Below are 25,161 nucleotides of genomic sequence, written 5' to 3' on the forward strand. Positions count from 1 at the left end.
ACTGTGGCATTCAGCTTGCAAAGTTGCTCAGTAAATTAAGTAGTTCATCGTTGTAGTAGTAATGTTACATTTCTTTTTATGCTGCCTCACAAAACATGACTAAAAATAATGTCCTGACACCATTATATCAAAGGCAGCAGAGAGTCTCACTTCTCATTAGTGATCAACAATTCAGTTTCAGAAGAATACAGAAACCAACTGGCTCACAGAAACTGCAGAATTGTTATCATTCTTGTCTGAGCAACTGAATACCCACTGCTCAGAATAGAAATCCACATGACAGGTTTATTTTTACAGTCTGTAATTCTAGGAACAAGGAAGCAGAAAGATGAACCTCCTCAGACACTTTCCATCTCATTCCTGATGTTTACTATGAGCATGATGAAGTCCACTCTGTAGAGGAAAACTTGCTTCATTTCTTCATTATCTGTATTCTTTATGCATTCCAGCATTTTGTGGTTTTGTTTCATGTTTGGTTTTTTTTTTTCCCCACTCAGAACAACTTAGTCAAGATCTGCTACATTCCAGATCAGCTGTAGACACAGAGTGTGCACAGAACTTAGTGGCACTTTCTCCTGAAGAAACACCAGTGGAAATCATGCTTGGAAAGGTAATAAAGATCCTGAGAAACAGACAAGGTTTTTACCAGACAAAGCCTACAGCCAATAAATTGTTTTGGCTCTGATGGGAACTGCCTAAGCACAGGATTAGTTTCAAGCCCACTGGACTTCACTGTACCCAAGTCAGTTCTTTAAAGGAAATTGCATGCCATGTACTCTTGCCATGTACTTTCTTTTGATCTATGAAGACTTCTTGGAGCTGACTTTCTCTTTGTCAGAGTTTATTTCTGCTGTGCATTCTGCAGTTATAGGAAATTTGGTGACAACACAAAAGATGGAGCAGGAAGGATGTCTGGGAAACCTTAAACTTGAGCCATATTAAACAGCCTGGGTACCAGAATCCAGATCCTGGTTTGTACTGGTGTTTGTGGCTTCTGCCTCTGCATACAAAGCACAGGTGGATTTAGTGCTGCCATCAGTAGGGCAGATCTTTAGGGTGGTGGAAGCTCCTTGGTGTAAAGCACATCCTCCAGCTGTCATAGAGTCTTGCAGTAACAGGAGACTCTCAGTAAGGCTCTGACCATGCCTGGTTGTGAATGTGTCATGCCAAGTGTTTCTCCTACAATAAACCCATGGAGCTACCAAGACTGATATTTCCCTTGCAGAGTGTGTTCACTTGAGTTACAGACTAGGTGTAGGAGAGTGTTTGTGTAGTGTGAGTATAGCCTGCTTTTTTATCTCAGTACAAATTATAACCACCTAATGTAACAGTCCTTTTTGATAACAGCATGTTACTTCTTGTTCAGGTTACTGAAGGTGAAATTGGAGCCTTCAGCTCAGTCAAACTTCCAATTGTCTTTGTCCCAGCTCTCCCTGGGGACGTGCGGGCAGACTTTGTGATCATCTTTGACAACTCAGATTGCAAACCAGTAAGTGATTTTGTGCAAGACTTGCTTCCAAATGCTGGTGTAAGAGTTTGAAATCCTCCTACTTCTGCTTTTCTCAGGAGCTAACAGAGCTCAGAATCTTGCTAGAAGCAGGGAAAGGAGGCATAGGACAGCTATGCTTATGAGCATAGTTGAGGTACCACATTATTATGGGTGGTGTGGTTTGATGGGAGGAACTTTGGAAATCTGGTGCAGTATGGTTATGAAAACTTTGATTCTCTCTCATTTCTAAGCAAATAATCTTGATATTCCCATTTTATCAGACATCACACCGGAAAACATCCAATGTCCTAGAAGCAAATACCAAGGCGTTCTCCTCTATTCCCAACCCATGTTTATTTTCTTTCTAATATATCAGAATTGGAATTATTTAGCATGCAGTAGTGAAACTGATGTGTGAAACCTGGAAGAGGTGGCAACTTCAGTTATCACTTCAGCATATTTTGATTCTACACTTCATTGGAAGCCAAATTCTTCCTGGGAGCAGTTCACAGAAGCTTAAAAACAAAAACAAACCCAAAACAACCTTCCAAGAAGCTCAGGGGGCTGGTCTTGGCTCCCTATGCAGTCTACAGATGGTGCAGTCTGCAAAAGGAGCTGCAGGTGCCTGCTGAAGGTTCCTGTAGATGGCCACTCCTCCCAGGATAGTTTTATCCAGGCTGGGGCTGTGTGATCATTGCTATCAGCCCTAGGGTTGTGCCAGGAAGCACAGCACTGTGCTGCCACTCAGCTGTACTTCATTGCAGACAGTCTTGCCCTGTCTAGGCCTAGTAGGAGTTTCAGACCAACAGAAATAATGACACTGCTGATTGATGTTACCAGCTGTACTTCAGTGCTGTTGGAGTTTCCCTGGACATGCCAGTTTGGGTGCCCAGCCCCAGTGTTGATCTGAAGATCTGTAGGTATGACCAACTTTATGAGGAGTCCGTCGTCATTCGGAGCAGGTGAGCTCCCCGTTCGCTGTCATCTGCCTTCTGTAGTTAAACCATGAGATCTCAAGTCACTAGGTGATGCCTTCAGTTTCCATTGTGCCAGACCCAATTTGTCATAAGAAGCTGAAGAACAGTTTGGTTTTTCCCTTGACATTGCAGGAGGAGATCCTGATTACAACAAGCACCCTGAGTTCTATGCTGCTGTGGCAATTGGGCTGGGCTGTCCTGCTGTCCCAGATCCCCAAGAGCAGGTGTAGCCATGACCTGTCTGTGGTAATACATGCTATTTAGGGGTAATTGGTCCAGCCATGAGATTTTAGGAAAGAATTCAAGAATCAAGAAGGCTGGAAGAGACCTCAAATATCGAGTCCAACCTGTCACCCTAAACCTTATGACCATCTAAACCATGGCACCAAGTGCCATGTCCAGTCCCCTCTTGAACACCTCCAGGGATGGTGACTCTACCACCTCCCTGGGCAGCCCATTCCAATGGCCAACCACTCTCTCTGTGAAGAACTTTCTCCTCACCTCCAGCCCAAACCTCCCCTGGCACAGCTTGAGACGGTGTCTTCTTGTTCTGGTGCTGGTTGCCTGGGAGAAGAGACCAAACCCCTCCTGGCTACAACCTCCCTTCAGGTAGTTGTAGACAGCAATGAGGTCTCCCCTGAGCCTCCTCTTCTCCAGGCTAAACAGTCCCAGCTCCCTCAGCCTCTCCTCATAGAGAATTGTTACTTCTTACCTCTTTTACCTTTAATTGAAGCCCACGGGAGATATATGATTTGGAAGCCAGCCTCATGCCAACTGTTCTTTACTGAGAAGGTCAATCACCAGATTTTCCTGCTTTGGGCTTTGATACTGGATCATCAATCACGTTGGTTTGGCATTTATACAAAATAGGAGGGTACAAAGTGTCCTAACCCTTGCAGGCCTCAGGCACTGCAGTGACAGACACCTTGTGAGCACCTGGGTAGTGCCCAAATAGCAGTTTAGAGGGGAAGATACACAGAGGGTTTCTGCAGCCCAAGTCAGGGATGTCTGAAGATTGGCTCTGTTTATGCTGTGATATAAAGCTCATGTCAGCTCCTTGGCTCCCAGAGATTTTATCCTATTAGATAGTGGTTTAATGAACTTCTCATTGTCTTCCAGTGCTGGGTGTCTTCCCTCTACTTGATGCAGTCACCACTAAATGCTTATTTTAACAATTTGCATTCCTTAGCTGCTGTTTAAAATAGGATTGGGGTGGGTTTGTGGGAGGGTGGGGGAGAGATTGGTTCTGTAGAAGGCATCCATTCTAAACCTCTTACCAGAATTACAGGCTGCAGAGATTCTTCACAGTTGGAAAGAAATGAGTAAAGCTGTTATCTCAGAAATTCAGCTTACAGATATGACAGGCATAAGTGGTTATGTAAGTGATGTTACTTGGTCTAGATAACCCAGGGATAAAACTTTTAAGTATAGAAACAGAATAACTCTCCTAATGAAAACTGAAGATTTCAAGGGGATCCCAAAGATAGTAGCTGTCAAGTGGCTTAGGGCTAAAATTCTGAACTAAGGAAAAAATCCTGTTGATCCTTTGCCAAATTTCACTAAATTAAGAGCACTTAATATGTAGTTCACTGTCCTCAGTGCCTTGGCAAATCAAGTCTTTGTTCTGTCACCCAGTTCTCCAGTTGGGAAGAGATACCTTTGTTTGTACACTCATTTGGGCTGCAATTCAAAGTATTTCATGTGCAGGAATGTGATGTCTTCACTTTTTACCCTGCAAGAGTAGATGGATATCACTCAGATGTGGTGCCTGAGATGTTTCTCCCTCTAATAGCTGTTGAAATTCTGCTGTAGCATGTATCAAAAGGATTCCTCTTTGCTACGTGGTACATATCAAACCACTTCTCAAACAGAATTAAACTGCTGTAAACAGCTATGAATTTCTATCAGTCAAGAGAAATTCCTTACATTAGACTACTAAGTAGCTGGTTGTTAATTGCAGTGGTGAACAACTGGGGAAGGGTAATGGTGCCAAGGTCTGTGCTCTGGAACCATGCACAGACAAAGGATCCAGAGCCAAAGACAATTATCAGGCTAGCAAGGAAGCATCTGAACTGCTGTCAGCACAAAACCCAAAATAATGGTCTGTTACAACAGCTTTGGGTGAATTGTGTGTCAACTCAAGAGTTGCTGCTGGTGGTGGTCACTGAGGGAGACCAAAGGTGAGATTACCACAGCCCAGCTGAAAAGACTGCTTGATGCCTTAGCTACTGAGAGCTGAAGTTCAGACCCAGTAGGTGTGAAATCTTATTATCATACCTTTTAGAACACAGATTCTGTAACTAAATGCTAATTAGATATTTAAATACTCCTGCTGTTTGGGAGTAGCCTTATAAAATTCTGCTCCAGTCCTTAAATACTTATAGGAAAAGAACAACCAAAGCTAAAACTTTGATCAAGAGAATTCTTTAGACCTGAGGAGGATACTGTGTTAGAGCAACCTGTCACTCACCACCAGTCCACACCAGCACCTGCCAGAAGCAGAGCATCAAGAATTTACCTGTATCTTACTGCTGCTGCTCTCTCTGACATCCTCAGTCTGCAGCATAAGCAGAAGATCAAGGTGTCAAGTTAAACAGCTGTGGCACTTGAGTGCCCCAGCAAGCTGTGTAGAATTGCAGAAGGCTAATTCTGGGTTTGTTCTGGTTTTGGTTTTGTTGGTTTGTTTCATGGTGGGTTTTTTTTTCCTTTTATTTTTTTTTCTTGGCCACATAAATATAGTAATCAGGAAGCACAAACAAGTAGCATAGAGGGTGAAAGTGTCTCATGAGAATCCTGTCCCGTATAAATCACTTTGTAAAGTAATTTCTTTGGCAGGTTATGATCTGCAGTGATTTAATGAAGTGGTGTGTAGCTCTCCTAGATTGTCAACAGCCAGAAATCATCCTGGGCTCCCAGTACCACATGCTGGAGCTGTTGATTTAGAGCAGACCATCTGGACTGACAGCTTGTAAACCAGTCCAAGAGAAGGAAAATGACAAGCTGAAATATTTGTAAATTGCTGGGCAATTTTGCATTTGGGCATAAAATTCCAGAGCAGGGCATGGTCTGTGGCCATCACTGCATCACAACATGGCTGGAACTCAGTAAACAGGGAGGTGTTTCCTTGCTTCCAATATGCCATTCCTAGGGCAAACCTCACACATTTTAGCAGAGGAACTGGCAGTCCCAGCAGTGTGGCACAGTCCCACACTAGGATTTCTAGGCCTGCAAACCTCTGCTGTTAGAGGGTACAAGAGATATGTGAATTCAAATCTATGTAAAAAGTCACCATGGCTTTGGGAAGAAAACCCAAAAGCAGCAGAGCTCTCAGTGCATTTCTGGCATAAGACAGCACCCCCTCAACCCTGCCCTGCCTTGCAGGCTTTTTCCTTAATTTTTGGTACAAAGGTTGATGGTTTAGGTGTATTGTGCTCTTTCAGGGTCATTCTTTTGATTCTTCTGGTCTCAGGCTAGGTGCTTGTGAGATATTTAGCAGCATTTAGGTGTCCCACTCGGGTCAGTGGTCTGCACTTTTCTGTCTCAGGCACAAGAACAGGTGTGTATTTGTTGCTTCCCACTCACCACCAATTGTTATGTAACCTAGATCCAGCAACACAAGACAACTGCTCCTCTTCCATCTTGAGTGTGCTGCAGCTGGGAGCAGTCAGGGGTGTCAAACATGATGTGAGTCATCTCTTGATTCACAGGGGGGAAACATAAGCTGGCTGATATTTCACAATAATTTGGCTTTGCCTTCCCCCTGACCTGACTGCACTTCGATGATTATTATCCAATAAGTTCTGTGTATGGCTTGAAATACAGCTGGGTTTACTTACAGCACTTCCAAAAGCTTATTTTCTGTATTTAAACAAGACTACAACTGTGTGCTTTTGCTGTAGCAGTTTTATAGGCCCATCATTTTCAAAGGAGGCTTGGAATTGTTATAATGGCAATGCAGAGTAGAGATGCAGGGAGGACAACACCACCTCCAGTAGAGGTGGTCTCAAAGCCCCCTAAACATGTCTGATCTGTTTGCAGAGCAAAAGCCACGCTGCATTTGAAGTTTGAATTGTGCAAAGAATTGAAAAAGCACATGGAGCTGTACCCCAAAAGAGGTTACATTCAAGCTCAGTCATCCTTCAGTCTGCAGTTGAAGTTCCTGCCCAGGTAACCTCACCACTTCAATCTTACCAGTATTTAAGACAATATCTGAAGCCTCAGCAGGTCCAAGTGTTTTCTCTCTTCATGCTGTGTAGCAGGCTGGACTCTCACTGCTGGTGTCAGTGTGGTCCTAGGCTGCCCCCACTCTCCCCCTTAAAAGCTGCCAGATGCTCTGGGAGGAAATTAACTTGGCTCAGACACCTGGGAGGAAATGCTTTCCCTGTGGTGACAGCAGCAGGGTAACAATCCTAGCAGTTGCATTCCTGGTAGGATGCTCCCATTTCTGTGGGGAAGCTCTGCTTCTCCAAGAGGGAGCTTGTCTAGGCAGGTGGCTACTTCATGGATCACTGGTTGAATAATTTCTGGCCAAGAGCTCCTGTGCTTGTTAGTGAAGGAAAGAATGCTTGGGCTGCCTGTTCATACTGCCCACCCATCTCTGGTTTTCTCCAAAATATGCATCTTTAACTTTATTTGATGTTTTGTATAACATCTTCTGTCATGCCAAAAGCCTTACCCCAGCAAGGTTCTCTTCTCCATCATGCATCTACAAACACAACTCTGATGGGAAACAAAGAATTCTAGCTCTTAAAAATTTCACCTCAAGCTCCTCTTGACCACTTTAATTTTATCTCATGGTTGCCATCCTACAGAAAATTAGCACTGTTGCACTGTTTCTTTTCAAGTATTCATTAAATTATGTAGATTTTAATTCTTCTACAGCCAAAGACTTCAGCAGCTTCTGCACTGACTGCTGCTGCAAACCTGTTTTATTCATAGACTGCCTGCATTATAGGTTAGATGAGTTAGAACTTAGGTTACAGGTTGGATAGATCCTAACCTAGGTTATAGGTTATCTAGTCCCATTGATAGATCTTCACTGATGTGCTTCAATCTCTGGATTCTGTTTCTAATCACTGATCTCAGGATTGTCACTAGGTTAATATTCTGAGAACTAAAAGTGTTCTACAGTTTTTCCAACATCTCAAATCCGATCAGATTACAACAGTAACCGTTATGATGACATTTGTCAGTTCCTAACCTTCATCTGTTGTAAGGCACTGTTACAGTTACTGAGTGGATAGAAGCATAGCTTGGATTTATGGCTTAAATCTTCCTTTGATAAATGGGGAAGCTTCAGAAAGGAGATTTGGTGAGATGAAGGCATTTCTGACACATACCAAGTAAGTATCTGGCTGCTTGAGTTTAGAGATCAGATGTAAAGACAGGGGAAATGTGTGTGTGCCAGAGGAAGAAGAGCTTGCTACAAGCTGCTGTGAAGTCCTGAGCTAGTGACACATTTCTGTAGATGCTGCCTTGCTGAGTCAATTTGATGAGCTGTATCAGTGGCAGAGCTGTGTGCAGTCACACAGAAGTGGAAAGGAGCACTCATTCAGCAGAGAGGTGGCCAAGGGCTTGGGAAGTCCTCCTGAGCTTTCTGTGCACACTGGAGGGCTTGCTCAGGTATGCCAAGGCTTATGACTCTCTGGGTGCCTGAAGGAGACCTTTTCTGTTTATTTGCAGCCAAATTCTCTCATTTGCTGATTTGCAAAATTCTCAGATACCACATCTTTCAGGGTTTGCATTGGGAACTAGTCTGATCTGATTTGGCTTTTATGCTTCTTTGTAATTGCTTTTAAACATGGAGGGACTGAAGGACTTTAGTAGCTTTTCCCCAAGGCATCACAGCTAATTTAGAGCCCATGGCTGTGTCCAGGCAGTTAAAATTATTTTTTTCCCTCTGGATTATTTTTTAATAGCTTAATTTCTTTTGCTATTCAAATGTCCTGTGACAAAGTGAAAGCTGATACTTTATTCCTGTCTTGTCTTTACCCCTAGTTCCTATCTTTAAACAAGTTCACAGTACCTTTGAAGATCACCTGCTGAAGTCAGACTTGCAAAATTACAGCCCCCAAGGTTTCAGATCACCATGGTGACTGAGTGGGGACTGCATGCATTAACTGTTCACTAACTATTCCTTAACAGTGGAGGAGAAATGTTCACAATGTTCATGTAATTCCAGTAGTAGGAGGAGGAGCATACTAGCACTGTGGAGACTTAAGAACAGGAAGCCATTCACTGTGATGCTGTAAGACACTATAAATAGAGCAGCAGAGCTAAAACTGGTGGAGCTTTTGTCTTGGCTTGAAGCTCTGAAATTAAGCTTATGATAGCAAGATGGTTCAGCTACAGAAGAGCCACATATTTCTTATAAATGACTATCTGGTGTCTAACCAGACACTTGGTCTGCAGGTTTGTTTCAGTTCTGTCTTAAATCAGGACAGTTTTGTCTCTGTGCTTTGTCATCCGTTTGGTTCTGCCTCAAACTGCCTGATAATGAACTAACTCTGGTGTCAGAAGGAAACATTGTCTGGGTTGGGTTGGTTATGTGCTGTGGTTGCAGCAGGTTTATACTCTGAAGTCAATTGTTCAGTATTTTAAATGACTGGATGGCATTTAAAAAAAAATAGGATGAATGGATGCAGACCTCTGGGGATTACTTCCTTAAACTCCAACGTCTAAAATCTATCCCTGAATAATCCAACTTTTAAACCTTAAGTAAGAATTTTGCTGGGGTTGGGGGGGCTGGGTTGATTGTTGTTCAGAAATATATCCCTCAGAAGTTTCTTATTCCCCTTAACTAGAAAACAGTCAAAATATTTTTCTGAGACAGAGTGAACTTTTTGATCTCTAGGCACTCTCTTCCGGAAGATGCAGGGAACTATTTTAATGAAGACACAAGAGTTCTGGAAGTTCCTGTGACAATACTGCTGATGGATAAGGTTAGAGATTGTGTGCTGCTGGTTAACAGACTGAAAAGAGCTGTCAATTATTTTAGTGAATGTTCACTTAATGATCCCTCATCTCAGGTCATTACTAGTAGACGTGTTGTGATACCAGCAAAAGATGCTTAGTGATAACACAGACTGTTTATGCTACAGAAAGTTAAATCCTTTTTAGTTGGTACTCATCTGTATTTAAATATCTCATTGTCAAGGAACAACTTTTCCTGAACTTTATCTTTTTGGGATGACATTTCACTGAAATCCTGGCCTTGCAGTGTGACAGATGGAAGTTTTTGTCTTGTGCTCTTGTGTTTGTTGCAGGCTAAAAAACTGAATTTTACTGTACATGCAATTGTTACCTCTTCTGATTTGGAAATCAGTCCAGCACAGATCAATTTTGGGTGCTGCACAATCTATGAGGCTGTGCAGGCAAACATCAAGTTAACAAACAAATCCCTCTTGCCCCAAGAGTTCGGCTTCATGGGACTTCCGGAGGTATGCAGTTGTCCTTCACACACCTCTTGTAATCTGACTGCCTTTAAGTTGACATGGAAGCTGAATTCATCACAGGAGCTGCCAATTTCCTGTGGGTTAGGCCTGCTGAATTATTTTTTTTGGGGGAAAAAGTTTATGTTCAGCTTGATAACAGCAGGATGATGGCAGTGTGAAATGGTTTGGCACATTGGGATCGGAGCTAGAGCAATCTGACGTTAGGAATTCTCCTTTTCTCTGCTGTTTTAGGGATTCAAACAAAGGAGTTAGCTAAAAAATGGCTCTCTTCAGCTTGTTAAAGCTTTTACTTCACAGCATGTGCTTCATGATTAGCTTAAAATACGATGGGGAGACATTCTTGAATCATCATCAACTCAGACACAAACCAATATCCATTTGCAGCTATTAAACTTGTCACTGTGGTATCTGTGCATCATGGAGGAATTGGCTTCTCAAAGACAGAAGGAACTGCTGAGATTTTGATCCCATTTCAGTTCAGTGTAAATAAACATTCCTAGAGAAAGGTAATTGCCATAGATGGTAAGAAGCTGGGGAAGAGATTCTGCTGAGCTCAGAGTTAATGGATTTAATGCCTTTCAGGTTACTTTGAGGTTAGAAAGCTGCACATCAGTCAGACACTAGCCACCAATTCATCTGGAAGCTTCTCACTAGAAGGTTTCTGCTTTCCTGACATTTGTATGTCCAATAACAATTTTCTTACCTTGCCAGTGAAGCTTATCTTAATTTATTGCTAATTTAAGTAACAATTGCTAAATAACAGCAATGTCTTATCCTGCCATTTTCAAGTTCGTAGAAGTTCAGCCCAATGATGGATTTGGAGTTGTTCTTCCCCTTGAAAGCCTGGTGCTGGACATAATCTTTAAAGCTGACAAGGCAAAGAAGTACAGCTTTGAACTCACCTGCAGATCAGAGTTCAATAGGTATGGTAAGAAACTGCTTGAGTGATCTAGATGTCTAAATCACTCTGGATTTCCACTGCTAAGCTAGATCAGAAGTGAAATCCCTCCCAGCTTTGCAGAGCTAAAGCTAGGATCAAAATGTGAGGCAGGCAGGAATTCTCCAGCTGACAGGAGTTGCTCAATGCCTGTTAGTCTCATCCTCCATTTCCATGGCTGTCTTTACTGAGATGACTTTTCCTATCTCACCTGAAATTTATCTTTGTCACATATACAAGCTGCAGGCTTGGCCCAGGTTGCTGTAACTTGCAGTGTTCCAATTGCTTTTTCAGCAGAATTACTGAAGGATATTTTTCTTTTTTTGGTAAAAATGCATCCTACATGAAGCTAATCCTGCTCAAATCATGATGGCATAAACTTTGATTTGACTGGATGTGTTTCCAGAAGTGCACAGAAGAATTCAAGCAGGGACTCTAGCCAATTGTGCATTAAAAATAGATAGTATTATTGTTCATCTTTAGGCAAAATTCCCATTGCAAGCTTGAAATTCTGCTTAAATAGGGACTACAGGATTAGTTCCCTATTTTCCGGGCTGATTAGGAGACTATTTTATGCTGAGACAATTTATCCTGTGTTTATTTTTAGACAATTCAAGCTGTCATGCAGAGCAGTTGGAGTCCACCCACCTCTTGAATTGTCTCATTCCTTGGTTCAGTTTGCTGCAACAGCTTTAAATGATGTGTCTACAGCAACCCTCTATGTGATCAATTCCCATCAGAGTGGCAAACACTTGACTCATGCTGTCCCAGGAACTGGCAGTGGGGAAGCTGCCCCTGCTGGACCTGCATCCTTTGAGTTCTGCATGCCAGAAGACTGCCCAGTGACCATTACACCTTCTGTTGGGACTGTGTTGCCTGGGAAGGTAGAGTCCTGCCAGATCTTTTAATAATCTACACTCCACAAATACTGTTGTGTGTAAATGAAGCTCCACATACAAATCGTAATTGAAGTAGCTGGAATAGTTTGTATTGTTTGAAATAATGCTTTACACCAGACATGAGGGACTGACCCATCACATCTGGGAGCTTTCACCTTCAATGTTCTTTCCCCAGTGTTGTCCTTCTGATAGATTTGAAGACTTAAGTATCCAAAATATCAGTCATGTAGAATCTGCCCACAGGAGTACAGTGGCCTTCCAAAAAGCCTCAAGTGACCTTCTCCTTAAGATCATCTAATTCACTTGCTTAAAAACCCTACTTGTTCAATTTTTGCTGTAGTGTGTGTGTTCCTATTGAGCTTTGTAGGTGTAACACATGTAGGAGGGCTGAATTTTGCCTGTCCTTCTTGCATGTGCTCTCACACTCCCAGAAAAGCTTGATTCAAGTGTCCTTCAGACCAACACTGTCAGATCAGCTAATCAGAGAAGAGGCAGTTCGGAGGCGTCACGAAGCAGCTGCGACAGGGGCAGAAATACAAGTAAGGAATGCTAAGAACTGGCACGTGCTGCTGGTCTCTTCCTTCAGATATTTGTTTCTCTGGGTGGCATTTTTACCATAAAATTGCTTGCATATTAATGAAGCCCAAACTCGGGACCCAGTGCCTATAGAGGACAAGAAAATGACTGTTCTGTTGCCCTTAATGTGTTGGTTTTCATTGAGCAATCATTTCCATCTGATGCTGACCATTCCAGAAGGATTCCTTAAAGGATTTTTTTGCAAATGCTAACTGCAAGTACTCTTAAACCCCCAAGTTTTTACATATCTTGTGGATTTGCAGCATGCTTGGGTTCTGTATGCAGTGCTGGGGGGCAGTTAATTTATGGGAGCACCTACATGTGTCTTTAATTATGAGATCACAGAATCATAGAATCAACAAGGTTGGAAAAGACCTCAGAGATCATGAAGTCCAACCTATCACCTAGCACTTCATGACTAACTAAGCCATGGCTTCAAGTGCCACATCCAATCCTTTTTTGAACACCTCCAGGGACGGTGACACTACCACCTCCCTGGGCAGCACATTCCAATGGCAGATCACTCTGTCAAGAACTTTCTCCTCACTCGAGCCTAAACTTCCCCTGGTGCAGCTTGAGACTGTGTCCTCTTGCTCTGGTGCTGGTTGCCTGGGAAAAGAGACCAACCCCCACCTGGCTACAACCTCCCTTCAGGCAGTTGTAGAGAGCAATGAGGTCACCCCTGAGCCTCTTCTTCCCAGGCTGAACACCCCCAGCTCCCTCAGCCTCTCCTTACAGGGCTGTGCTCCAGACCCCTCCCCAGCCTCGTTGCCCTCCTCTGGACATGTTCAAGTCTCTCAATGTCCTTCTTAAATTGAGAAGCCCAGAACTGGACACAGCACTCAAGGTGTGGGCTAACCAGAGCTGGGTACAGGGGCAGAATGACTTCCCTGCTCCTGCTGGCTGCACTGTTTCTGATGAAGGATAGGATGCCATTGGCCTCCTTGGCCACCTGGGCACACTGCTGGCTTATGTTCAGCTCCTATCACCCAGCACCCCCAGGTCCCTTTCTGCCTGGCTGCTCTCCAGCCACTCCGACCCCAGCCTGTAGCACTGCATGGGGTTGCTGTGGCTGAAGTGAAGACCCTGGCACTGGGACTTGTTAAATGCCATCCTGTTGGACTCCACCCATCTGTCCAGCCTGACAAGGTCCCTCTGGAGAGCCCTCCTACCCTCTAACAGATCAACACCTGCTCCCAATTTGGTGTCATCTGCAAACTTAGTAATGGTAGACTCACCTTGGTGACCATTGTTGATCACCAGATCAATAGGTCCAAACCCCATGAAGAGACTGTTTTTGACTCATTAGCTCCAAGAGGGGAACTCTTTCTTTTAAAATGGGATAAAATACTTCTATTTCAACTTAATTTTGCATTATTAGAAAGGTATGGAATAATGACTCTGTGGTGTGCTACTGCAGTCCTGCTGCTGTTACCTTGTTTCATGTACTCTGTCACCTCTCAGGTTCAGTGTCCTTGGGCCAGGGCATTTGTAAACTGATACCTTGATGGGACTAGCAGTGATCACCCTCTGTGTAATGTTTTCCTCTGTATCTGCAGGAAAAGAAGGAAGGGGGAAAGAGAGAGGGAAAGAAGTTAAGTGTTTTCATCTCCAGACAGCAGTCATCTCAACAGCTCCTAGAGGCTAGAAGCAGTAACCACCTGGCTTCTCTACATAGTTCTGAACAACTAAAATCCCAAGAGTTAACGCCAGAGTAAGTCAGCAAAAGTCTCCTGTGCTCCACAGACAGTGTTCTGAGTGGTTTCATCAATCTGCTAAGCCCTATAGGTAGGCAGGAAAGCAAACTGTAGAAAAGAAATAGCTGGAGCTATGTTGCAAAGGCTGTTTCCAAAATTAGCCCTGCTTTTAAGCCACACAGCTGTACCCTCTCATGGTAGGCAAAGAATCCCTTTATGCATCAGAGGGATTGGAGACTTCAAAGAATCTCTCAAAGCCTGAGATGTGGCTGTATGGGGAAATTTGGCTGAGCCACAGGGCTATTATTGATAGGGCAACTAGAAAGCTGAAATCAGTTACCAAAAGAAACTACAACTAGCCCTTCTCTGAATATGCTGGACAGGTTCAGCCCAGATGGAAGCAGTCTGGTGGGCCATATCCATGGGTTTGGGTTCATGTAGTCTTTCGGAGGGCTTACATAGTCCATGATGGTCATCTTCAGTCCTGGGAATGTAAGGAGGCTGTAAAATGCACTTTGTAAATAGTCCTCTTCCAACAGGTGTCCCTCAGTGAGAATCAACACCAATAGCATGTGCTGTCCAGAGACTGGGATACTTGAAGTCCCTTCTTTAATACACAATTCAACTCTTGAGAGCCACGCTTCTGTGGCTCTAACCTGAGGAACTGAGAGTTGTTAGGAAGGAAAACATACTTCATCAGCAGGCATTTGGCTGTATGGGATGTTGTCTATTTCTGACTAATATCCCCTGTTTATTGCAATCCATTAATTACCATTTAAAAATATTTTTAGTACAGGTCATAAAATAACATGAGGTTGCAAACATCAATTCTATGAATTACTGCTTGGCATGGGGCATTACAGAAATGGGTGTTTACAGCTCATGAAATGATGTGGAAGAGCTGGGAGCCACTGGAACAATTCATGTATTCACCATAAGGAAATGCTACTGAGGATGTGTAACCTCTGTTATCTGTCTTCTAAATGCTGGGTCCATTGTTGTGCCTTAGTCACTTCATTTTGAATGTCTGACTATGAAACAGTAAACACCAAGAGCTCAGTAAATATCTGATTTGTTTTCTTGCTCTTTTGCTTACTAAGATGATTTTTTTCTCCCTGATTTTCTAGTTCTGATGCTTACATGGCAGCCCAGGCTCTCCTGATGAGGGATTTCTGTGGGAGGTTTGAGAAGTATATCATACCATGCTTTGTGGCAAGTGGATGTATTGATGAAAAGAGAGGCTCTGAGAAGCTACAATGCAGGTACTTAGAATCAGACATCTTCAGTCCATGATGGTTCAGAAATTTGAAGGGGAGATGAGCATGGGCATTTTCTTTATTTGGGGAGGAAATCTGTTTTCTGATCTCAATTACTACTTAGGTCTGTGGTAGAAACTCATACTTACAACCTACTGCTTGGTAGGTTCTTCAGACACAAGAAAAACAACAGCCAAAAAGAATAATAGTGTGAAAAATTCGAAGCCAGATGTGGTTCATCTTTCTGCTTAGGCACACAGAGAATACTCAGCCAGGCAAAATGAGGTAGTATTTGTAATGCCATGGGTGGTATCTTGTGATGTGTGCAGAATAAGAACAGGTTTCTGACAACAGATTTTATTTCTGCCTGATCCAAGAGCAAATACCCTCTCACTGTCTCTCTAGCCCTCACAACACTTTGTACTTGGAGTTGCACTGCCCAGCTGTAGCACCATCTCTTGTGGTCACTTCAGAGAACAGGAAGAACACCATTGATTTTGGGGATGTTGCAGTAGGTATGAAAGTTGAATTCAAGTTTTGACTTTTTTCTGTCTGAGGTTAATCTCTTCTGAGCATGGTTTTGCATTTTCTTTCACAAGTCGATACAGAAATTAGCCCTTTAGTAGGTTCTTCAGTGGAAAACTGGGAGCCTGTCTGGCCAGTTGAGGCATGTACCGAAGCCCTAACCATGGAATTAGAAGCTCCACAAGTGACTGTCCAAATTAGGAAGTATTTGTTGAGCTTTGACCAGTGTGTTAGCTTTAGGAACAAGATGAAGGTCTCTTCCAGGTAGCAGCACAAAGAAGGAGGACTGGTGCTGCATGGGTGAGTAACATCACTTTTGGATATGTTTTGATTCCTGTCAGGCCAAGTCATGATGAAGCAAATTCCAATAGCAAATATCTCCCTGGAGAAGCTGGAAGTATCCTTGTTTGGAACATGCACATTAACCTGCCCTTCAGCTCTGGGTTCATTTGGCTGGGTGTCTGTAGGAGCAACTGTTTGACACTACGGGTAGGAGGTGACGGTTTTCAGACTTAATACACAACTTTCAGAGTCAGGCAGGAGGTGATGTGAAGAATGTATTGTATGAGCCTAAGGGACATCCTGGAAAGCTAATTCCATTCCACCCTTTTAGCTGGAAAGAGCCAAACCTGAGAAGCACTTAAGTACTTTGGAAAGAGTATAAGGGACTGATGACAAAAGGAAATTCTTTACAGTGAGAGTGCTGAGACACTGGAAGAGGTTGCCCAGGGATGTTACGGATTCCCTCCTCCCTGAAGGTGATCAAGGCCAGGTCTTTGGCCTTTGGCAGCCTGAACTAGTGGGAAGTGTCCCTGCCCATGGAAGGGGGGGTTGGAACCAGGTGATCTTCTAAGTCAATTCCAACCCAAACCATTCTGTGATTGTGTCCCAGGTCTTAGGGTGTTAATGATCCGTTCCAGGCAAAATGTGAAAACGGAGTTAGATGGAGAGTGTATCAACTGAAAAAGGATCTTGCAGCTATTTGAAAATAAAACTGGATTAGTTGTTTTGTCTGTTACTGAGCTCAGAATAAGCTTCTAGATGGTTAGTTTGTATTTCTTTGGTCCAAACAACACTTTGAATCTGTTCTTTTTCTCCACCCTTTGTTCATATATATTTTTTTCCTTAAGTTGCACTATTTTAGCTCAGGTTCTCAGTACTGAATCCCAGTGGTCCCTTCTTGTTGGTCAGACCAGTTGGAATGCTTGAGCCAGGTGAAAATAAATCGCTTGTCATCTCTTTCTGTCCAGATGAGAACAAACGGGTGAGTAAGATACAACAGCAGTGGGGCAGAAGAGGAGGGACAGGCTGTGTAACATACTCACACTGTTGCCCAGGATGAGGCTGTGCAAGAGTGAGAAACTCCTTCGTGTGCATAGCCTTCCCAGCATTTGGATCTTTGTGCACTAAATCCAGAAGTTCTGTAGTCATGGCCCATATGTGGGAGGAGGGCAGCTGAGGGGAGGGGTGAGGAGTGGTTTCTTTCAGCAAACCAGGCTAACACTGACACCCTTCTGGCAGTGCTTTGACACACTGGACATCCAGACAGCAAAAAACAATCTGACCCTAAGGATCACTGGCCACGGGGTGCTGCCATCAACTGTTTGCTCCGTGGAAGGAGTCCTCAACTTGGGATATGTCCTAGCTGGGCAGAAGGTGACTTCCACATTCAAGGTAAATCTCTCCATACCGAACTGGAAAGCACTCCAGCAGGTTTTGTAAGGGGGAAGAAGAGTTCAGTAGTTCCTAGTTTGGCTGAGGAGCCAAGTGGATGAAAGAACGTGGGTTTAGAAGCAGGTCAGGCAGGGTAGCTTGGTGCTGTTTCAGTCCAAAGGTGACTCTTAAAAGAGCCTGGTCCCTGTTGCTGTGGCCAGGGATGGACATTATGGATGGCAATATGTGCTTTCAGTGGCACCTGGGTACACAGTAGTGCAGCAAAAAAAATTCAGCCAGATGAGAAACTACAGGCCTTAGAGGCTTGAGAATCCATTTCCTTAATGAAAATGCTGTTGGGTGAATTCCTGTTGCCAGGTCCAGAACACTTCCATGATGACCCTGCAATACTCCATGCAACTAGATTCACTTTCACCAACAAGAGACAGAGATCAACAGAAGCTCCCAGCCTTTCTTACTTCCTCTTTGCAAAGAACAGAGTCTGTTGGTAAGTTTAGTTTTCTTTTCCCTCTTTCTTTTGTTAAAGACTCATGAGTCTAAAGGAGCATTACTTTGCCCTGTTGCATCTACAGAACTATCAAACCCTGGAGCATCACAGCACTGAAATTAAAGATATAATTTTGTTTCCTCAGTAGGAGCTGACTTTTCATTCAGTATGGGGAGCTGTACATTTGTACAGCCTGAGCAAGTATCTGCAAATAAAGAGATAGTAATGTTTCAATCTAAACCCACACAGTCACTGCCTATTAAAGATGGTGTCTAGGGCTGTCCATCTCTGTACAAACGTCCTGGAATATAGGAAGGGTTTGGTGATGATGCCTCAGTTCCTCTAGAGATGAATCCATGGAACTGGAAGATGGATTTATCTGGTATTTGTGACATCCTGTGTTTTCCTGCAAAACCATCCCTCAGGTCTTTCTTTGCTGGTCCAACACAAGTTAAATGGGTTTAGAATAAATGAATATATGAAGACCTGTCCTCTTTCTTATTTGTATCTTGTTTTTATTTGCCAGGCACACAGAACTATAATGGCCTAAGTGTGTTCAGCATCTTTCCAGCAGAAGGAGAACTTGCTGCTAGGCAGAGTCAGGATTTTGTTGTCACTTTCAGCCCTGATCATGAAAGTCTGTACTACTCTGACCTCCTCAAGGTTGTGCTCTTTGGCAAGGTGAGACCATCAAGATACCTGGATTGTGAAAGTCTAAACGTGACCTACAGTGATTTTACTTAGCAGGGGCTTAGCAGGTCATGTTAGCTAGTGGACAGCCTTTGTAGGCAGAACTATTATGGTTATTGGATGAACTGATGTAGGTAGGAGATAACAGGTCTGAGGCTGAATGACCTTTTTTTGGGTTTTAAACATTTAATTCCTAATTCCTAACAATCATGATTTGGGATTCAGTTCTCTTTTCTGCCCAGCTGCCCACCTTGCCTAACTGGGAGGTGATGGGAGCTAGAGTGGTGCCACACTGCTGAGCACAGCCCCAAGTGGGTTCTCTGCAAGGAGCCTTTGATGGCAGGAGAGTGGAGTGGCACCTGCACAGCACAGGCTGCAGGTGCACTGAGGAGCAGGAAGCTGCTTCCGCAGTCGCTCAGTGTGAGGAAGGAGGTTTCCATCTGCAGAGCAGCAGTGGAGCTGAGATGGAGCCCAGGTCAGGATGTACAGGCTGGCAGCACAGCAGGTGCTCTGTCCCCTGTTCCAAGAGACTGACCAAAACTTAATGAAGAGTGCCAGCTAATGCCTGTTAACAGGCACTGCAGACAGAGCAGTGCCAACTAATGCCCATCAGCAGACACTGCAGACGGAGCACCCACGTGCTGTTCCTCTCCCTGCAAGGTTTCTATCCCCAGATTCTCTTTGGAATTGCAGGTCAGATTGCAATCAGGATAAGCAGAAGGTGAAAGGAGTCTGGTCCTGGCTGCAAACTTTAGCCAGCTTTGGAGGCAAATGGGTTTTGCCTCTTATAGTGGCTTTAGTGTAAATATTTTGTCCAGTCCCCTGCTGAGGCACATTGCCTAGGAATGAAAGGTTGCTCAAAAGAGAAGCACCTGAGCAGGCAAGACAGGGGCAGATGCAGGATTCCTGCACTGAAGTACAGAGCAGATGATGTAATAATTTCTAAGCAGCTGCTGCTGTTGTCAGTTCCATCAGTACTTAAGCCATAACCTACATTTGAAGCATTCTTTTCTCACAAAGAAAGTGGCCCATGAGATCCAGCTAAAGGGTGCAGCAAGAGATCATCTGATGTTTGTGGAAGGGGGAGTCCCTCTGGATGTGCCTGTGGAGTCCTTGGCTGTAACATTCCCTGCATCATTGCAGGAAGCACCAAAAGAAGGTAATGTGCCACCTCACAGACACGGAGTGGTGAGATGTGAGAGTGTTCCTCATCTTTTAAACCTAAGTAAATTCCAGGTAACTTTTCCAGAACCAGGACAGTTAAACATTAAGGTATAGCCTGTATTCATAACAAAAAACACAGGGAGCTTTCTTTCAGGGAAACATTTTTATCTTCATTTTAGTACAGTTACATCCTAATGATGATGATCTGTCTTTTTCATTTAGCTTGCAATAACTGATTCTCATTTAATATTGCCAAGTATTAAGATGGCTTTGCTTTCTGCTACTTCTGATATTAAATGTTTATGTAACTATTTCATACATAATAACTTCTGGGCTGTCCTGATTGTACTGTCACAGAACAGACACACTTTCAGAGAGCTGAATTTATCCTTCTTTAACTCCTCTGTACAGGACCTGTCCCCTTCAGGGACAGTGTATAAGCAACTCCTAGCTCCTGAGCTATAAAGTCAAGCACATGCCTTCCACGATAGGAATATAATGTACTGAATGTCATTAATGCTTATTCCAAACGGAGAGTGGCTCAGTTTTGACTGTCTCAGAGTTTGCTTGATTCATGTTTGTTTAGAGCTCCAAAAACCAGTGAAGTCCATTCTCCTGATTCTGGAGTACACTGAGGGAGAGAGTTCTCCAGTGCCAGCAGTGACAGAACTGAAAGTTGGAGCTATACAGACAGCATCTAAGAAGGTGAAGCAAATCAAAAGTGCAGTTTTGTGTCAGATGAATGAGAATGTAAAAATGGCCACTAGTTCTTTCTGTCAAAAATTGTCTGTAAAACTAGCAATTCAGTTCTCAGGGTTTCTGATAAATTCCACATCAGTGTTGGAAAAGAAAAGATTCTTTTCGAGGGGTGATCTGAGGAGTTAGTATTATCATCTGAAGTCAGCAGCAAAATGAATTTGGCATTTTATTTCCCTAATTCTGGAACACAGAACCCAGTGACAGGCCTGATGCTGTTATTTGAGTGGATTTTATGACAGCATAACAGTGAACAAGATGGATACATGCAGTTCCCTAGGGCAGAAGCCCTTTGGCAAGCTGTGGGCCCACATATAGCATCTGGGCAATGCATTGTGTCGGAGGGAGCAGAACTGGCTGTGCTGAGTGAGGGTGTGCTGTGTGTCTGCAGAACGTGGAGTTCAGCCTGGACAACCTGCCGCTGCTGCAGCAGAAGGGCTTCGCTGTGGACGCTGCGAGGGGAACGGTCGAGGCCGGGCGAGTGAAGCGCGTCGGTGTCTCTTGGTTGCCACCTGCTGACTTCAGTGTGAGTGACAGTCCCCACAGCACGGTGCTGCCACTGGAGGGGTGGGGGCAGCTGTGTTCACCCACTTAGAGGAGCAATTCAGAAGCTGTTCTGGAACGTGTCTGCAGTAAGGGTTGCTCTGGTAGATGAGAGTTACAGAGAACAGGTAGCTCCCAAAGGGGAACAGGCTGGTGTGACACTGATGAGACAATAGAAGCCAGGAACAATGTGTGACTAGGAGGCTTGCTGCCTCTCCAGGAGCTTGAACTCAGGTATCTGTGTGATGAAAAGAACAAGTGTTAGCCCCTCACATCTTAACAGAACTCAAAATAAGTTATTCTCCAGGTCACTGCATTCTGTGGCACCAAGGAGCCAGGCTGCTGCTGCTGTGAACTGAGAGTCAGCTCTGAGCACACCCAGTTGAGCTTTCACATGGCCCCTGTGCAAGCAAACCTGCAGATACAGGACAGAGCTTACATGGGTCACTGCTCAGGGCTCACCTTCCTTGTGGCTGTGGGCTGCCTTGCCTTTGGTACATTCCTAGACATCAGTGGGGCCTTTCTCACCTTCTGCTTTCTGAAGCCTGTTTCCCTGACTGCTTCTGTCTTCCTGCATTGCAGAACTTAGCTATGAGGTCCAGACATCTCCATGGGGCTGTGATTGCCCTGCCTGATTCATCTCCTTGGGCATTCATGGAAACTCAAAGAATGCACTTCCCTGCTTTTTGTTGTGAGCTGTGTGTGGGATGGCAGAATGAGTAGCTTGTTCCAAAATTAAAAGATTGCTGCTCTCATGTGCAGAGAGCAGGCAGCAGAGTTCCCAGCATGATGTGTGAGGTTGACATTGTGCCTCTGGTAACCACTGGTTGTTACACAAGATTTAACACTAACTGATGGCGAACAGGATCCGTTTCCTTCCCAGCCCTCGCTGCAGCACGCTCTGCTGCTGCTGTGCCCAGTTGTCATGGCTGTAATGTGGTGCTGCTATCTGTAGCTCTCTGGAGATAGAAGGCTTAGTCATTGCTGCTTTACTTCCTGCAGCAGGAGCATTGTGTGGAAATAGCAAAGAGCCAGCAGAGTGGGAAGAGGTAACCTACAGCTCTGAGGGGTACCTCGTGCAGCTCAGAGGGTGGAGCTTGATCAACCTATCTGTTCTGTGTACAGAGAGATAGGTTCGGTTTGTGTGTGTTTTTTTGGTAGGCTGATGACCCTCTGCTAGTGCCAGCCCTCCTGACAGTAAAAGGTGACATCAAGGAGTCTTACCAAATACTCTTCATGGCAAAAGTTGTGCCTGCACATGCTCCTGCCACCTGAGGGGAGCAAGCCAAGTGGAAAGGAAGATGGAGGCTTCATCACTGGGATGTCACTGGATCTTGGTTGGAACATGGAGAGACTTGGAAATTGATGCAGATACATGAGGGGAGCAAGGAGGTGGGAAGGAGGGTGCCATGTAAGATTTCTTTTCCCTACGAAATGCTGTCTAAATGCTGATTTTACAAGTTTCATTTTCAAGCTGATTGTCACAACCTTGTGGTAGAAGGATCAATGATGGGCCCAAATGGATACCTCTGCTGTTAATGACAGAGATGAGCATTCCCTCAAGGGGAGTATCCTTCTTTACATATATGTGGATAAGTGCCCAACAACATGTTTTTTTCCAGTTTCAGCTGCATTCTACTGCATTTGGAAAATCTGTAGCTTTTCCCCTCCTAAGAGTGCAATAAAGCAGCTTATCCAAGTCTCCTCCAGATCATTTGGGCAGTCCTTATTACAATACACTGTGACATGTCTTTGCTGTCAGACAGGCAAGGAGGAAGCAGTGACTGAAATGCTGGATACTATTAGACACTTGCCCTAGATCATGGCTGTCCAGGAACTTTGTGTGTCTACCTTTGCTTTCCTCTGAATTGTAAGAGGAGATTTCTGCTTGTTACTGGGAAAGCTGTAGTGCCCTGCAGGTTTAACTTCTGTCAGGAAACAGCAGCTACTTCAGAGTAAAGTCCAGACAGTCTATGCTGTGGAAAATACAGGGACCAGGCAGGTAGCAGGCATCTAGAAGTAATGATACCTTTACAATCCATACACCTTTTTCTGAATCACAGCCAGGCTGTGGTAGAATTCTCACTGCCACTGCAAGGCCATGGGCCCTGTGTAGCTCTTGAAACTGTTTCTTCAGAAGCTGCAGTAAGAAAATAGTAACAGACTGTTTGTCAATATCCCTAAGGTAATGTGTCATGCCAGTCACACTGCAGGAAAAAGCAGTAAAGCAACTGTCACAAGAGGTACTTGAGCTTCCCTCTCCCCAGAGGAAGCTTGGGCAGCTGAGGAAGAGGGGTTCCTTGTTTGTGCAGGGATGGCGTGTTTGATCCATTCAGATATGTTCTCATTTAATAATGAATCAAGTGGCTGTGAAGTTACTTAACTCTTCAGCCTAAAGCACTGCAGATGCCACAGCAATCAACAGTCAGGGCTGGGAGGGGGTGGCAGTGCTAGCCAGAGACAGTTCTGCCTCTAGAGCAGAGGCACAGCTGGGGCATGCTGCTGGAGCTGGGGACAATGAGGTTTGTGTGTTGGTTCTCCTGCAGTCCTCACAGCCCGAAAAGGGAGTTTAAATACAACTTTCTACAATGAAACTGCTGCAGGGTTGACATTACCTTGTGACAGGGTTTCAGAAAGGAAAGAAGGGCCTAGCACATGGGAGTGGGAGGTTTATTTCTGTTAATCTGGCAGCATTCGCTATGTGAGGATCCTTTGGATTTCACTTTTAGAAACTTGGAAAGTAATGGCTAAGAATAAATTAGTCTCCAGACTTGTGTAACCATATTGTGCTGAAAATAAGTTTAAAATGGTCTACCAGGAACCAACACTCCTGTCTGAGGAATCTTCCACCTCATAGAGGTCAGGTACTGTGAAAAAGCATCTGAATTATTGAAGAAGTGAAAAATTTTAAGAATACAGGTAAAGAGTGTGATAATGTTGAAACAACAGAGGCTGGTTCCAGGAATAAGGAGGTGGCTTAGTAAGCTGAAAGATTTATGTGCAAGCATCAGCTGGTCCAGCCAACAATGTTTGCTTGGACACAGCATTGGAAAGACTACCAGGAGCAGTGGGGGGCTCTGGGTGTGCCCCTTGGGTGCAGAAGCTGGGGGGTCAAGCACACAGCATTACACTCCTGCACTCAGTGACCCTGCTCACATGGTGCAGCTTAAGTCACTGTCTGTACCAAGCAGCTCCAAAGGTAAGCAAAGGCTACAACCTGTTTCTAACTGCACACTTTGGGCTTCATCTTCAACAGTCATCTGAATAATTTCATAGGCTTGAAGTGAGCATAAGTTGCACTGGTCACATTTTCTGATTCAAGCAAAGTGTGCATTCATTCTCTGCAGGGTGAGGGGGGAGCTGTGATAATAGAACCAGGCTGCTATTTCTGGAGTACTGAAAATAAAGCAAACTATGCTCCAGATAGAGCAGCTGCCATTCTGGAAAGCACTTAGGGAAAGCGGAGTGGGCTTTATTCTTTCATGAGACACAAGCCTGTTATTTCATCTTGGGCTTCAAAAGTAGTCATATTTGATGTCTTGGGGGCATGATGGCTGATCCTGGCAGGATTGGGTTTTCCTTTCTGACTGGAGTGGCTGTGTTCTTTTGGCACACTGAGTTCCAAGTGCCTGGCCCTTGCATGAAGCAGTACTTGAGCAGGTTGAGAGATGAGATGATGGGAAAGGGAAAAGAAATTGTCTGCTGTGGGAAAGCAGATCCTTTGTGACACCCAGCACAGGCATGTAGACCATGCTGCTTCAACTGGAACAAAACTAACTTAAAAGCAAGGCTGCAAAATGGATGTTCCACTGTCATTCAGATGAGAAAAACCACATCACCAACGGACATAAAACAGTGGGTTCCCTTCCAGAGCCCAACAACTCATCCTCTGATGTATTTGCTGCAGTTTTGGGACTTGGGTTAGCGTTGCAATGAAGTTTGCCAGTGTGGAGTAAATAGCTTTCCTTTCTAGACCTCTGACAGTTTGTCTTTCACTAAGCTGACTGAAGTGGAAAAGTCAGTGTCTAAACCCTGTG

General features: G+C 44.2%; 1 protein-coding gene across 1 annotated transcript in view; it reads left to right on the forward strand.

Moving 5' to 3' along the window:
- Nucleotides 1–22,399, forward strand: part of CFAP74 (cilia and flagella associated protein 74) — a 45,145-nt gene extending 22,746 nt beyond the window's left edge. Inside the window, exons 20-40 of the mRNA XM_054394824.1 lie at nt 498–610; nt 1,367–1,489; nt 2,330–2,451; nt 6,505–6,633; nt 9,320–9,407; nt 9,732–9,905; nt 10,710–10,843; nt 11,465–11,741; nt 12,188–12,295; nt 13,892–14,046; nt 15,157–15,291; nt 15,691–15,800; nt 16,152–16,207; nt 16,955–17,074; nt 17,332–17,484; nt 17,842–17,971; nt 18,498–18,652; nt 19,682–19,820; nt 20,412–20,530; nt 20,973–21,107; nt 22,286–22,399. Coding sequence (XP_054250799.1) covers nt 498–610; nt 1,367–1,489; nt 2,330–2,451; nt 6,505–6,633; nt 9,320–9,407; nt 9,732–9,905; nt 10,710–10,843; nt 11,465–11,741; nt 12,188–12,295; nt 13,892–14,046; nt 15,157–15,291; nt 15,691–15,800; nt 16,152–16,207; nt 16,955–17,074; nt 17,332–17,484; nt 17,842–17,971; nt 18,498–18,652; nt 19,682–19,820; nt 20,412–20,530; nt 20,973–21,107; nt 22,286–22,399 — 2,789 coding nt within the window. The remainder of the gene's footprint in view (nt 1–497; nt 611–1,366; nt 1,490–2,329; nt 2,452–6,504; nt 6,634–9,319; nt 9,408–9,731; nt 9,906–10,709; nt 10,844–11,464; nt 11,742–12,187; nt 12,296–13,891; nt 14,047–15,156; nt 15,292–15,690; nt 15,801–16,151; nt 16,208–16,954; nt 17,075–17,331; nt 17,485–17,841; nt 17,972–18,497; nt 18,653–19,681; nt 19,821–20,411; nt 20,531–20,972; nt 21,108–22,285) is intronic.
- The last annotated feature ends 2,762 nt before the right edge of the window (nt 22,400–25,161 follow it).

This window comes from Indicator indicator, chromosome 32 (assembly GCF_027791375.1).
Source record: "Indicator indicator isolate 239-I01 chromosome 32, UM_Iind_1.1, whole genome shotgun sequence".
Classification (NCBI taxonomy): Eukaryota; Metazoa; Chordata; class Aves; order Piciformes; family Indicatoridae; genus Indicator; species Indicator indicator.